The sequence below is a fragment of the Diceros bicornis genome, chromosome 35 (genome assembly GCF_020826845.1).
Source record: "Diceros bicornis minor isolate mBicDic1 chromosome 35, mDicBic1.mat.cur, whole genome shotgun sequence".
Taxonomy (NCBI): Eukaryota; Metazoa; Chordata; class Mammalia; order Perissodactyla; family Rhinocerotidae; genus Diceros; species Diceros bicornis.
In genome coordinates, this window is record NC_080774.1 from 31628427 (window position 1) to 31641533 (window position 13107).

The 13107-nt window shown below is 65.0% G+C and overlaps 1 protein-coding gene across 7 annotated transcripts; it reads left to right on the plus strand.

Annotated features, from left to right (window-relative positions):
* Positions 1-201: 201 nt before the first annotated feature.
* On the plus strand, positions 202-12409 carry SCARF2 (scavenger receptor class F member 2). Of its 7 annotated transcripts, none has more exons than XM_058532114.1 (11): positions 202-472; positions 5741-5799; positions 5894-5995; positions 6207-6726; positions 6836-7054; positions 7196-7324; positions 7893-7996; positions 8076-8193; positions 8374-8534; positions 9717-9869; positions 10703-12409. In XM_058532114.1, the coding sequence occupies exons 1-11, from the start codon at positions 309-311 to the stop codon at positions 11581-11583; spliced, it is 2610 nt and encodes an 869-aa protein (XP_058388097.1). In that variant the 5' UTR covers positions 202-308; the 3' UTR covers positions 11584-12409. The 7 variants fall into 7 exon arrangements, with proteins under 7 accessions (XP_058388097.1, XP_058388098.1, XP_058388099.1 ...); XM_058532115.1 differs by having other exon boundaries at positions 8404-8534; XM_058532116.1 differs by having other exon boundaries at positions 203-472; positions 8419-8534.
* Positions 12410-13107: the final 698 nt, after the last annotated feature.

Genomic DNA, 13107 nt, shown 5'->3' on the forward strand with positions numbered 1-13107 from the left:
CCTCCTCCAACTCTCGGCTGTTCTCCAAGTTCGCTCCCAAGTTTGCGAGCGGCCGCGTGGGGGCGGGGGCTGCGCGGAGGGGTGGCGGCGCGGCCGGAGGGTGGGGTCTGGCGCGCGGGGCGGGCGCTGCCGCCTGGCCGGCCGCGGCTGGCCCGGGATCAGGGAGCCGATGTGGAATTTCCTGCCCGGCCCGGCGCCCCTCCTGCCGCCCCCCGCCCGGCCGCGCACTCCGCTTCCGGCCGCTCTCGCTGCGGCCGCACTCGCGCCCGCGCCCGCCCCGCGCCCGCCCCGCGCCTGCCCCGCTCCGCATGGAGGGCGCAGGGCCCTGGGGGGCCGGGCCGGCGCGCCGCCGGGGAGCCGAGGGGCCGCCGCCGCCGCCGCCGCTGCTGCTGCTGCTGCTCTGGCTGCTGCCCGGCCCCGCGGCGCCCCAGGAGCTGAACCCGCGCGGCCGCAACGTGTGCCGCGCGCCCGGGTAGGAGCCCGGCCTGGCTTGGGGAGGGGGCCGCGGGGGGACGCTCGGGGCCGGGGGGGGGGTGCGTCTAGCGTCGGTGAGGTGCGCCCGAGACCTCCCTACGCCAAACGCGCGGGCCCCTTCGGCCGCCCTCGCAGACGCCGGCTCCGCTCCAGGCCGAGCCTGGGCGCCGGGCCACGACGGTGCATCCAAAGATACCTCGGACGAGAAGTCTGCTGAGGAGAGAACGGTGTGCAGTGGGCGCCCCGAGGGCTGACACGCGGTGTCCGAGATTTCAGACCTAGTAAAGGGGACCCTTGGGCCGGGTTGTGAAGGCCATAAGGAGAAGTCCGAGAGGGAATTCCAAGCAGATGGAATGGCATGTGCAAACGCCCCGGCAGGAGTGTGGCTGGAGTCAGGATAGAGGGAGGGTGAGGGTCGAGGGAAGATGGAGCGGCGCTGCTGAGAGGAGGGAGCCGGGGAGGTCTTGAGGAAGGTGAGACTCGGAAGGACAGATTTGAGTCTTAGAAAGAGTGGGCGCGGGTGGGAGGAAGATGGTGATGGAGGTGGGCACCAAGGAGCCTGTGCTCAGAGTGGACCAGAAGCGGGAATCGAAAGGACAATGACGTGCACCGGGATCAGAAGGATGTGGAATTCGCGGGTGGGGATACTGGGTGCGCGGAGGGGCCGCACAGAGGTGGGGCGCCACGAGGAGAGGGCTGGGGAACCTGGTGGGGGACAAGCAGGGGACAGGCCCTGCCGTAGGGCAGCGGGCCCAGGACCTTGCGCGGAGGGTGAAGAGCAGAGGACAGGACGCCCGGAGTGGGCGCAGGGGTGGGAGGACCTGATCTGCTCGTCGGAGGTGACGGCGAAATCAAGGGCATCTCCGTGCAGGGGCAAGGAGCCGGCTGTGGGCGTGCCTTGGGGCTGTGGAGGGGCGCCGCGCGGGCAGGAAGCTGAAGAGGCGGCCGCGGGGCTCTGGGCTGGGTCCCGTCGGGGCGCCCTGGGCCGCAGGGCCGGGGGAGGCCGCGTCCGGGGGCACGGCGGTCGTTGCATGCAAGGGGCTGTGAGGGGGCCGCGCGGGGTTTCCGAGCTCGGATCCCGAGGCGCGCAGACCCCTCCCCGCTTCAAGCCCCGCCTCCGGGGCGGGGGCCGGCCTGGCCCGCCATCTGCTTCTCATCGACGCCGCCACCGCCGCCTCCCGGGCCTCCCCGGCCCCAAGAATGCAGCGGCGGTGGCGGGCGGGGCGTGCCTGGAGAGGGGGAGGGCGCACTCGCTGCCCAGCCCTGTCTGTCCGCCTCAGCCCTCTTTCCCCATGGGGGTCCGTGCTGGGGGATCCGGTGGCAGGCTGGTGCTGTCGGGAGCCTGCTCCCATTTCCCTCGCCCGGAGATCTCCCCATGAGGCGGTCTATTACACTAGCCAAGAGCCCGGGTTTGGGTTACAGATCCTGGAACCACCTCTCTCCACCTATGTGGACCCAAGCAAACTGCTTAACCTCTCTGGACCTGTCTCCCCCTGTCAAACAGGGTTGGTGGTGCTCCCGACCTCATGGAGTGGAGGGGGATGACTGCAATCATGTATGGAGCTGGTTAACAGGAAGGTCAGCTACTGTGGGCACTACTCACTCCAGGTCTGGGCCATCTCTTTTATCTCCCCAAGGCCAGGCCTGGCAAGGCTCCCTCAGGTGGCTCCCTTCCCCGGGAGGCAGGAGGACTAGACTGCTGTGTGCCCGGCCTGCGGCTGGTGCAGTGATACAGCAGCAGACACAAACGCCCCTGCCCCCAAGGTGGAGGGAACTTAGAGCAAGTCCTCTGACGTCCAGCAAGTGCTGGGGAGGAGGTGTTGAGTTGGGGAGTGCTGTTTCCCTTCAGGTGATCCGGGGAGCAGAGGCCCGCAGGAGAGGAGGTGGAGCCCTGGGGTGTCCCAGCCAAGGCCCTGAGTGCAAAAGGCCTTGATGGACATGGGGGCTGGGCAGAGCCAGGGGGCGGGGGAGGAGGGTAGAGGCCAGAGAGTGAGGGTGGACAGGCCACAGGGGGTCTGTCCACACTTGTGAGGACTTGAGCTTTTTGCCTGAGGGCCGTGGGAACCCCTGGTGGCTTTGCACAGAGGACAGGTGGGATCTGACCAGGGTTGGCTGCCAGGTGGCAGATGAACTGGCAGATGAACTGAACTGGCAGATGAATTGGGGGTAGGAGGGCAGAAAACAGGGTCAGTTAGGAGAAGCCAGAGAGAGCGAGGGTGGCTCTCACAAGGCTGGGACAGGGCAGGGAACGCGTGGCCCATCCCATCCTTGATCCAGTTTGGAATGTGGAGCCGGCGTGTTTCTTTTTTTCTTTTTGTGAGGAAGCTCGGTCCTGAGCTAACATCTGCCAACCTTCCTCTTTTTTGCTGAGGAAGACTGGCCCTGGGCTAACATCCATGCCCATCTTCCTCTACTTTATATGGGACGCTGCCACAGCATGGCTTGACAAGTGGTGTGTCCCTGCACTCCCGGGATCCGAACCGGCGAACCCCCACAGCAGAGTGCACGCACTTAACCGCTTGCGCCACCAGGCTGGCCCCAGAGCCAGCATGTTTCTGATGGATCTGGTATGCGCTGTGAGAGCAGAATACAGGCTGCCTCCAGGGTTTCAGCCTCCCAGCCTGGAAGGACAAGGCTTACCTGAGGTGGGGAAGACTCAAGGTCGAGGGAGGCTAGGAGTTCAGTTTTGAGCGGGGAGGGCCCCGCTGGAGAGCTCCACAGCATTGTCCGTGTCTTGATGGGACCCAGAGAGCTTCCTGAAGGAGCTAGTGTGGACAGAGGAGAGGAAAAGAGAGACCCAAGGAGAGGATCAGAAACCAGTGGAGGGATGTCCAGGGGGGCAGGAGGGGAGCCAGGCAGGTATGGGGTCCCAGGTAGTATGGGGGCAGAGTAGCCTCCTGGCAGGAGTGGGGAGAGAATGGGGCCGGACATTGGCACAGTAAACAAGCAGTGTTCTCCGGGAGCTTTGCTGCAGTGGCGTGGGCAGGTTCAAGATCACGGTTTAAATCATGGCAGCTTTGTTTGCAATAACAGTGAACCATAGAGGGGAGCCTGCAGGATGGCCTGCTTGCTGAGGGGCCTGGGCCCAGCCCGTGGCCTGGCTCCCCAGGGTCTTGCCAACTTAGAGCTGGAGTGCAGGGAGTGGCCTCCGCACCAGGCCGTCTTTCTCCTCATCTCACTTTTGTATGATCTCAGGAGAAGGGGCTTGCCACCTCAGCCCGGCCTTGTCTGCCAGCCCTTTCCAGAAGGAAAGGTGGCTGTCCCACAGGGTCGTCCTCCTATTCTTGGTGATCCCTCATGTGTTCCGTCCTGCTGAGAGATGTTAGTTCTGCTAGGGTGGGGCCAGGGTGCCGGCCATGCTGGAGGAACCAGGTGAACTCAGAGGCTTCCTGGAGCCTGCTCAGCATGGGCTGGTGAGCAGACTACAGCCTTGGCTGAGCTCTTAGTTCATGCTATACGCTTCACACGACTTGATTCTCTTAATCCTTCTGCCAAACCCATGGGCCCCATTCAACAGATAAGGAGACTGAAGCCCAGAGAGGTTAAGTTCCATGCCCAGCTCACATAGCAAGTGGCAGACCCAGGCATCAAATCTAGCTTAGTGTGGCCCTAAAACCAGGCTCTTAACCACAGAACCATTGGCCAGGGCGGAATGTGGTCAGTGCTTCCAAGGCCATCCCAGCAGGCCATCTGGCAAAGCTGCCTGCAGGAGGGACACCTGCAGAGGCTCTCTACCCACGGACCTGGGTTCAGAAAAGGCAGGAGGGTGATGGGCCAGCAGACCTGGGTCTACCTGCAGACCGGCATCTAGGAGCCCTGGGCAGGGCTGGGTGGGTGGAGACAGTGGGGGGCGGGCAGGAAAAGCTAGGCCTGCTTTGTGTTGCTGTGTCTGCTTTCCAGTTTTATTTGTGGAAAATAAGCTGGGCCCGTTGCCTGCAGTTTGGGATTTTATGGGTCGTGTTCCACAGGTCCCACATCTTTGGCCTGAGGGAGAATCAAGCCCTTTCGGTGGGGTGGGGCACTGGGGAATGGTTGGGGGGCATCTTCTGAGGGGCATGAAGTGAGGCAGCTGCAGCCTTTCCCTTCCCAGCCATTCCCACTCCACCAAGGTCCTCAGGCCCCCTCCCAGCCTCCTCCCACCGCCACATCCAGGTTCTAGGTTCAGATCCTTCTAAAGAAGCACACTCTTTTTCTCTAAAGTGTGAATGGCTGCTATGTGCCTTTAGGATTTGGGTGAAGTTCTCTTAGGTCTGATGGGATCCCAGGAAACTGCAGCTTGAGTGTCTGTTCCTTCTCAGCCTCCTCTGTCCCACAATGTGGGCACACCCCAGCTCAGCCCTCATGTACCCTCTCCAGTGGTTATGGCTTCACATGGGCAGGGCCTCCAAACCTTTGTGCCCACACATCCCATGAGCGCAGGGTTTTGGAGGCTGCACCACCCCGATATGCGACAGTTATAAATTATTTACCTCCTACTGAGGTAACATTGTTCACCTTTTAAAGCTAAATAAAGTTAAGTAAGATTTTATAAAAGTATAAATAGATGCTCTACTATCTCCTTCCTCCACCCCCTGTCTTGCCCCGGTGCTCTGGAGCCCTCACAGTCTTTCCTTACTCTCATGGAGGACTCCCCAGATGTGCCCTGCCCCTCCAGGAGACCCCTCCACCCAGTCGACACCTCACTGTGGCCTCACCCACCTCACTGAGAGGCTGCCCATCTGCCTTGGTGCTTACCCACAACTGGGCATCCAGGTGTGTCCGTCTGGCCCAGCCAGTCCTGGAGCTGTCCAGGTCATGTCACATCTAGATCACTGACACCCATCTGGCCCGGCCCCTACCCCCAGGGATGCCCTAGACCTCCATGCTTGAGCAGGTCCTGGAGGCCCAGGGACCTCTCCCCAGCCCCCCACCTCACTGCTGCCCATCCTGGGACGTATGGGGTCTCTTCTCAGGTCTAGTGGATGGGGAAGGAGGGCACAGAGGAGTTAGCGGGATGGGAAGGGGTGGCTAGACCCCTTGTAGAGGGGACTGAGAAATTCTTGGAGGTTAGATGTGTTGGTGGTCTGCCCTCTGTCGCTTCCCAGTGTCCGCTCCCCAAGGGCTGGCATTTGTGTCTTTCTCATTCACTGGGTATCTCCCGAACCTACCACAGTACCCAGTACAGAGTGGGCCCTCGGTAACCACCTCCTGAGGGCAGGGCGGAGGTTGCTGGGGAGCCCCAGTGAGGGCGGGGATTGGGGCTCAGGCGCCCTCTCTCTGCCTGCAGCTCCCAGGAGCCCACGTGCTGCACCGGCTGGAGGCAGCAGGGGGACGAGTGTGGGATCGGTGAGTGAGGCATCCTGGGGGCCTGGGCGGGGCCACGGAGGGGAAGGATTGGGGGGGCTGGACGCGTAGTAGCTCGAGCTCCTCTCGTCCGCAGCGGTGTGCGAAGGCAACTCCACGTGCTCGGAGAACGAGGTGTGCGTGCGGCCGGGCGAGTGCCGCTGCCGCCATGGCTACTTCGGTGCCAACTGCGACACCAGTGAGCGCGGATTCAGGCGGGCGCTGGGCAGTGGAGTGGGAGCCTAGAGAGATGGGCGGGGCCTGTGAGTGGGGCGGGGTTTGACCCGGGAACAGGATCCAGCTTGGGGCGAGTCCCCAGAGGCGGGGGGTGAGACGCGGGCAGGTTCAGAGTGGGTCTGTGCTCCCTCGCGAGCGCCCGGGCTTCCCACTCTCTCCGCTCGCTCCTGCAGAGTGCCCGCGCCAGTTCTGGGGCCCCGACTGCAAGGAGCTGTGTATCTGCCACCCACACGGGCAGTGTGAGGATGTGACGGGCCAGTGTACGTGTCACGCGCGGCGCTGGGGCGCACGCTGCGAGCATGCGTGCCAGTGCCAGCACGGCGTGTGCCACCCGCGGAGCGGCGCGTGTCGCTGCGAACCTGGCTGGTGGGGCGCGCAGTGCGCCAGCGCGTGCTACTGCAGCGCCACGTCGCGCTGCGACCCACAGACGGGCGCATGCCTGTGCCACGCAGGCTGGTGGGGCCGCAGCTGCAATAATCAGTGCGCCTGCAACACGTCGCCGTGTGAGCAACAGAGCGGCCGCTGTCAGTGCCGTGAGCGCACGTTCGGCGCGCGCTGCGAGCGCTACTGTCAGTGCTTCCGCGGCCGCTGCCACCCTGTGGACGGCACGTGCGCCTGCGAGCCGGGCTACCGCGGCAAGTACTGCCGGGAGCCGTGCCCTGCCGGCTTCTACGGCCTGGGCTGCCGCCGCAGGTAAGCGCGGGCCCCCAGCCGGCGAGGAGGGAGGAAGAGGGGCGGGCCCCCGAAGGGGGCGGGGGTGAGGCGGCGCCGGGCCCCGCCTAGCTTCCCGCCCCTTCCCCAGATGCGGCCAGTGCAAGGGCCAGCAGCCCTGCACGGTGGCCGAGGGCCGCTGCCTGACGTGCGAGCCAGGCTGGAACGGCACCAAGTGCGACCAGCCGTGCGCCACCGGCTTCTACGGCGAGGGCTGCGGTCACAGCTGCCCGCCATGCCGCGACGGGCATGCCTGTAACCACGTCACCGGCAAGTGCACGCGCTGCAACGCGGGCTGGATTGGCGACCGGTGAGCAGCCCAGGCCCGAGTGAGCCCCAGACACGCAGCCCCCCAGCCCTGCCTCCGCCCACATGCCTCCCGCGGAGGGCACTATGGGCTTTGGGTTCGTTTGCCCCCATTTCCGCGGATGCCCCTTCCCCGCGTTCCTAGGTGCGAGACCAAGTGCAGCAATGGCACTTACGGCGAGGACTGCGCATTCGTGTGCGCCGACTGCGGTAGCGGCCACTGCGACTTCCAGTCGGGGCGTTGCCTGTGCAGCCCCGGCGTCCACGGGCCCCAGTGAGTGCCCGGGGACCCAAAGGGGTTGGGGGTACGTACCCGACACAGGGCTTCCGCTAGACCCCAGGTGCTGCTGGCTAGGGCGTGACAACAGGCTCTTTGGGGCAGTTTCCTGCCCTGATGTGGAGCCGGGGCTCGGAGCGGGACCTGGCGACCCGTTCAGCCTGTGGTCAGTGGGCTCCTGAGGACTGCAAGGCTGAGGAGACCCCGAGCTGGTGTAGAGCGACCAGGGACCTCCACTTAGAGCCAAGGGCCTGGTCTCGTAACTAACCCCTCTTCCCACTCACACGGAACTCAGCCCCAGAAATGGCACTGCCACCGAGTGGCCATGGATCCTGTCCCCTAGACCCCTTCCCGTGCACACATTCATTTCCAAGACATTGATCGCCCAGCCTGTGCCAGAAAGAGTGTGTGTGTGGGTGGGTTGGGGGGGGGGTTGGTTGCATCAGTCCTTAGAGAAGGGAGCTAGAGAAGCGGCTCCAGGACCGCCGCTGGCTGGCCACGGGGGCGAGGGTGGGAGGCGTCACCGAGGGCCACTGTGGCCCTCCCTGACTCCGCGACCCCGTAGCTGTAACCTGACGTGCCCGCCCGGGCTCCATGGCGTGGACTGTGCCCAGGCCTGCAGCTGCCACGAGGACTCGTGCGACCCTGTCACTGGTGCCTGCCGCCTGGGTGAGTGGGTGGGGGAGGCGTCCCTTTGGAGGCGGGGGTGGGGGTGCCTGCACCCGCGCTGACCCGGTGTCCCCCACAGAGACCAACCAGCGCAAGGGCGTGATGGGCGCGGGCGCGCTGCTTGCCCTGCTCCTCGGCCTGCTGCTCTCGCTGCTCGGCTGCTGCTGCGCTTGCCGCGGCAAGGACCCCGCGCGCCGGTGAGCCCCGACGCCGTCCCGCTCCCTACCGGGTTCAGACAGCAGCTTGCGTAGGGCGCCGCCCGCCCTGCCCCTGGCTCAGGCCCAGGCCCCGCCGCTGGGGCGCGGCCCTGCCTATCTTTAGCTCAGGCCTTGCCCTCCAGTGTTTGGCTCTCGCCATGATCGGAACGCCCTCTCCAGGCCCCGCCCCGTCCCCGCCCCCTCATTCAGGCCCCGCCCCCTCAGGAAGCTCAAGTTTGGGAGGAAGAAGGCGCCCCAGCGGCTATGCGGGCGCTTCAGCCGCATCAGCATGAAGCTGCCTCGGATCCCGCTCCGCAGGCAGAAGCTGCCCAAGGTCGTAGGTAAGGATGCCAGCACGGGATCTCTGGTGGAACACCTCCCTACGCAGGAGGCTCCTGGGGAATTGGTGGGAAGGGATCGGTGTAGGAAATGCGGGGCCTCGAATGTTGATATGGGTGGGCGTGGGGAGGTGCGACCAGAGGGAAGGAAAGGGGGGCTGCGGACTCGGGCGAGCCCGGGGAGGAAGGCAGGAGTTCTGGGTGTGCGGGCAGGTGTGGGGCGTGTATGGGAGGCGTGGGGTCCTGTCTCGGTGAATGTGAGTGATGGTATCTGGCGTGTGGTGGGGGTGTGTGGACATCCAGGTCGGGCAGGCCCCCCACAGTCTGTTGGAGTACACTCTAAGTCCTGGTGGGGGCTGCAGGTGAACGCAGGGCATTTGTGCGTGGGAATACTCTGCCACAAGAAGACCCGCCCCCTGCCGGGATCCCCGGCAGTGCCCTGAAGGTGGTCCGTCAGCCTCCCCACCCTACCGCAGGACTCCGGGTGGGGGGGAGGTGCTGCTTCTCTCTGTCTACGCTGACCACTTGTTTCAGAAGATGAGGGGGAGGGGAAGACTCAGTCTCCTGGGAGATAAACATTGAGACAGTTGAGAAAGGGCCTTGGCCCACTCAGCAGAGTGGAATCTGGACACAGGTGTAGGGGCTGGACCCTACATCTCATCTGTGAAAGGGCAACAGACCAGCCAGCCTCTGGGATTCCCCCCATTGTGGGGTCTCCAGCCGTGCAGGCCAGGCCTGGGGGTGCAGCCTGCTGCAATGGGCTGAGCCAAAGTGCAACCTTGCCACTGCACATATGGGCTGAAAAAATGCTCCAAGGCTCCCCGGGTCCCATGAGGCAGGGTCTGAAGCATGGCTTGGAGGCCCTGATGGCAGGTCCCAGCTAGATATTCTCTGGCCCTGTCTCTTTTCCAATACTTCAGCCCAACCTTTTTCAGTTCCCTGGCTTGCACGAGGTAGCCTTGCATCTTTGAGTATGCTATTCCCTCTTCTCTCTCTTTTCTCGGGTCACTGCTACCCGTCCTCTGGTCCTGGCCTAGTGTCACTCAGCCTGTTGAATTGCCTGTCCCATCCACAGTCTTAGGGTAGGGTTGGTGTTGGACACTCCATTTGTGGCAGGAGGGCTAGGGATGACACAGGTTGGGGCAGGGCGTGGCCCCTGGCAGCTGTGCCTCCCTTCTTCCCCAGTGGCCCATCACGACCTGGATAACACACTCAACTGCAGCTTCCTGGAGCCACCCTCGGGGCTGGAGCAGCCCTCGCCATCATGGTCCTCCCGGGCCTCGTTCTCCTCCTTTGACACCACTGATGAAGGCCCCGTGTACTGTGTACCCCATGAGGGTGAGTACCGCTCTGCTTGCACCTGGCTCCAGCCCAGTGAAATGTTCCAGCTTATAAGACCTGTGTACTCTGGGGGACAGGCAGTATAGAGAGGAAGGGCATGGTGATGCTGTTAACAGGTTGGACATACAGCTGAGGCTGCAGAGTGGGGTTCTGTGCTGCCTGGCACCCAGCTGCGGTGGGATCTGGGGAGGTCGGTGGCTCTCCTGTCTCTCGCCACAGCCCAGGTTCACTTCTGGGAGAGACCAGGCAGAGAGAAGGTTCTGGGCCTGAGTAAGAGGTGGCAGAGGGGATAGGAGTGGGGGAGGGGGTCTGTAAAATATGAGGGCATACCTTCCCTTAAAGCCTTGGCCCACACACATCAGGAAGGAGCCTGATGAGCTGGGATTCTGGCCTCTCTCCTCCTCTGACCATCCCCCTAGGTGACCTTGGGCAGGTAACTAACCTCTGAGCCTTAGAAGCCTTATCTCCTAAAGAAGGATAATAATCTCCTTGGAGGTGTTCTGGGGTCAGATTTGATGATGGTGGCCCCCGAGGCTGGGGATGTGGTGGGGGAGGGGTGCGAGATGAGGCCGAGGTCGGGACTCAGCTATGGAACTGCCCCTCAGCCCCTAGCACTCAGCCGCACGCTCTGGGGCTCTGAACTGTTTGTGGTTAGCGCTGTGTGGTTAATGCGCCGGGTATATCTGGATGCCAGGGCGACTGAGCACCAGCCTGGCCGGGAGGAGAGGGAAGAGAAGGAGGGGGGAAGGGAAGGCAAAGGTTTGCCCCTGGATGCTGGACGGCCAGAGCTCTTTCCAGAGTTGGTGACCGCCCCGCTCTTCCCTTGTCAGAGGCGGCAACCGAGAGCCGGGACTCGGAGGCCCCTGCCTCCCCTGCTGAGGCACTGGCGCCCTCGCCCGCGCCGGCGTCGGCTGAGGAGCTGACGCCCCTCCCTGCGTCCTCCGACAGCGAGCGGTCGGCGTCGAGCGTGGAGGGGCCTGGCGGGGCGCTGTATGCGCGTGTGGCCCGGCCGGCCCGGGCCCGGGGCGAGGCTGGAGGCCTGTCGCTTTCGCCATCGCCTGAGCGCAGGAAGCCGCCACCACCCGACCCCGCCACCAAGCCCAAGGTGTCTTGGATCCACGGAAAGCACGGCGCCGCCGCCGCTGCCCGTGCGCCCTCGCCGCCACCTCCAGGTCTCGAGGCCGCGCCCAGCCCCAGCAAGAGGAAACGGACGCCCAGCGACACGTCGGCGCGGCCGGAGGAGCCCGGCAGCCCCCGGGTCCGAGACCTAATGCCACGGCCCCCGGGGCTTGCCGAGGGGCCAGCCGTCGCCGTACCCTCGCCGCCCCGGGCTCGGGCGCGAGGCCGCGGCCCTGGCCTCCCAGAGCCCACGGACGCTGGCGGTGCCCCGCGCAGCGCCCCCGAAGCCGCCTCCCTGCTGGCCGCGGAGCTGCGGGACAAGACTCGCAGCCTGGGCCGCGCCGAGGGGCCCCCGGGCGCGCAGAGTCCCCGAGAGAAGCCGGCGCCGCCGCAGAAGGCCAAGCGCTCGGTGCTGCTCGCGTCACCAGCCCGCGCGCCCCTCGCGTCCGAGGCCCCGGGGCCCGAGAAGGCGGCGGCTGGCGCGCCCGTGCCGGACACCCCCCGGAAGAAGACCCCCATCCAGAAGCCCCCGCGCAAGAAGAGCCGGGAAGCGGCGGGCGAGCTGGGCAGGGCGGGCGCGCCCACCCTGTAGCAGGCGGCGACCCCGCGGTGCCCGCAGCTTCCCCCGGCTTAGCAGCGCTGCTTGCCACCCCGCGTCCCGCGCCCGCCCGGCGTCTCCCGCGGCGGCCTCCCGGGGCCCGAGGCCAGGAGCGGCCGGGCGGAGGCTGCGTCTCCGTGGCTCAGGCTCCAGCGGCGGCTCCTTGATTGGAGCTCGGCGCTTCGGCGGGAAGGCGCCATCCCGTTGGTCGAGGCCTGACAGGCGCTTAGCTGGCGACTCCCTTCCCACTGGCCGAGTTACGGAGGGCTCCGACCAGCCCAGCTCTCAAAGGCCGAGGACGGGAGGGTTCTGCCACGTGACCATCTCTTACCCGCCAAGAGTGCACTTGGCTGGGGCTGCCTTCTCTTTGGCTGAGACCAGAGGCACTTCTGCCCCGGCTGCCTCTCATTGGCCAGGGCCTGGCGCCTCTGGCTGGAGGCTCTTTTCCTTGGTAGCCCGAGGCTACTTCTACTGGCCTTGCTCCGGGGCATCCGGTTGACCGGAGCCTGGGGAGGAGGGCTGGTCTCTGCTCCTCAGGGGGCTCAGGGCTCCCGGGTTCCGCCCATCCCCTCCCTTCCCCTCCCTGCGCCCCCAGTCCCAGCCTTCCCAGCCCTGGCCCCTCAGCTGTCGAGCTGGTTTTGATGGCCTCCCACCGCCTCACACGCCGTGAGAATCCGAGGGGCGACTCCAGTGGCCTGAGGAGACATATTTATAGCCCCCGGCAGGGCTGCTCCCACCCCATCTGGGTGCCCCAGGGTCGGCTCCTCCCGGCAGGGGCTTGGCCAAAGCTTTCTTAATAAAGTGCCTTCTTTCGTCCTGTGCTCTGACTGCTTCTTATCTGCTGGGCCTCAAACAAGGATGTCCCTCCCAAGAAATTGCATGTGACCTCTTCCAGCCTGCACTCACGCCCCAGGACCCTCGGCCTGAGTGGAGCCTGGGAGCCCAGGTGTGGGTCTCCGGGGACCCTGGAAGTGGGTTGTGTCCATCTGCCCATCATTCATTTGTTTATCAAGTTTATTGGGCACCCACCTTGGCCCACCCCTTCCTGGATGTCCACCAGTGGCCGCCTGGATGAAGAATGGGCTGGAACAAGGGTGGAGTGCCTTGGCTACAAGGAGCCAGTGCGTGGGGCTGCTTCTGACCTGTGCTTTCCCCAGTAGCCACTGCTCTTACACTTGGGGGCTCTGAGCTGTTTAGTGTGGCTGGGGCGGGTCAGAAGCTGGGGCCAGGGGGCAGTGGGCCACAGGCACAGCCTCCAGCTGGGCCTCATCTGGCACAAACAAGGCGGTCTGGCAGTGCACAGAGCCCCGCTATCCGCCTCAATGGGTTCCTTGTCCTATGCCGGAAACTCACCCGCCCACCCCGCCTGTCCACGGGAGGGAGAGGAAGGGGAGCGTGCCTGGCCCACAGTCCTGGCTGGCCTTGCAGGCAGCACCCTGCTGCCTGGCCTCAGCCAGCGCCCCTTCTGGCCTCGTCTTCCATCCGTGACCATTTGTCCCCCCGGGGTCTTCACTGCTT

Bases quoted from the DNA above. Each gene is read 5' to 3' on its own strand.
- SCARF2 (XM_058532111.1), top strand. From the start codon at position 5,018: ATGCTCTACTATCTCCTTCCTCCACCCCCTGTCTTGCCCCGGTGCTCT. The intron at 7,997-8,075 runs GTGAGTGGGTGG...TGTCCCCCACAG, and splicing joins CACTGGTGCCTGCCGCCTGG to AGACCAACCAGCGCAAGGGC. The intron at 9,870-10,702 runs GTGAGTACCGCT...TTCCCTTGTCAG, and splicing joins GTACTGTGTACCCCATGAGG to AGGCGGCAACCGAGAGCCGG.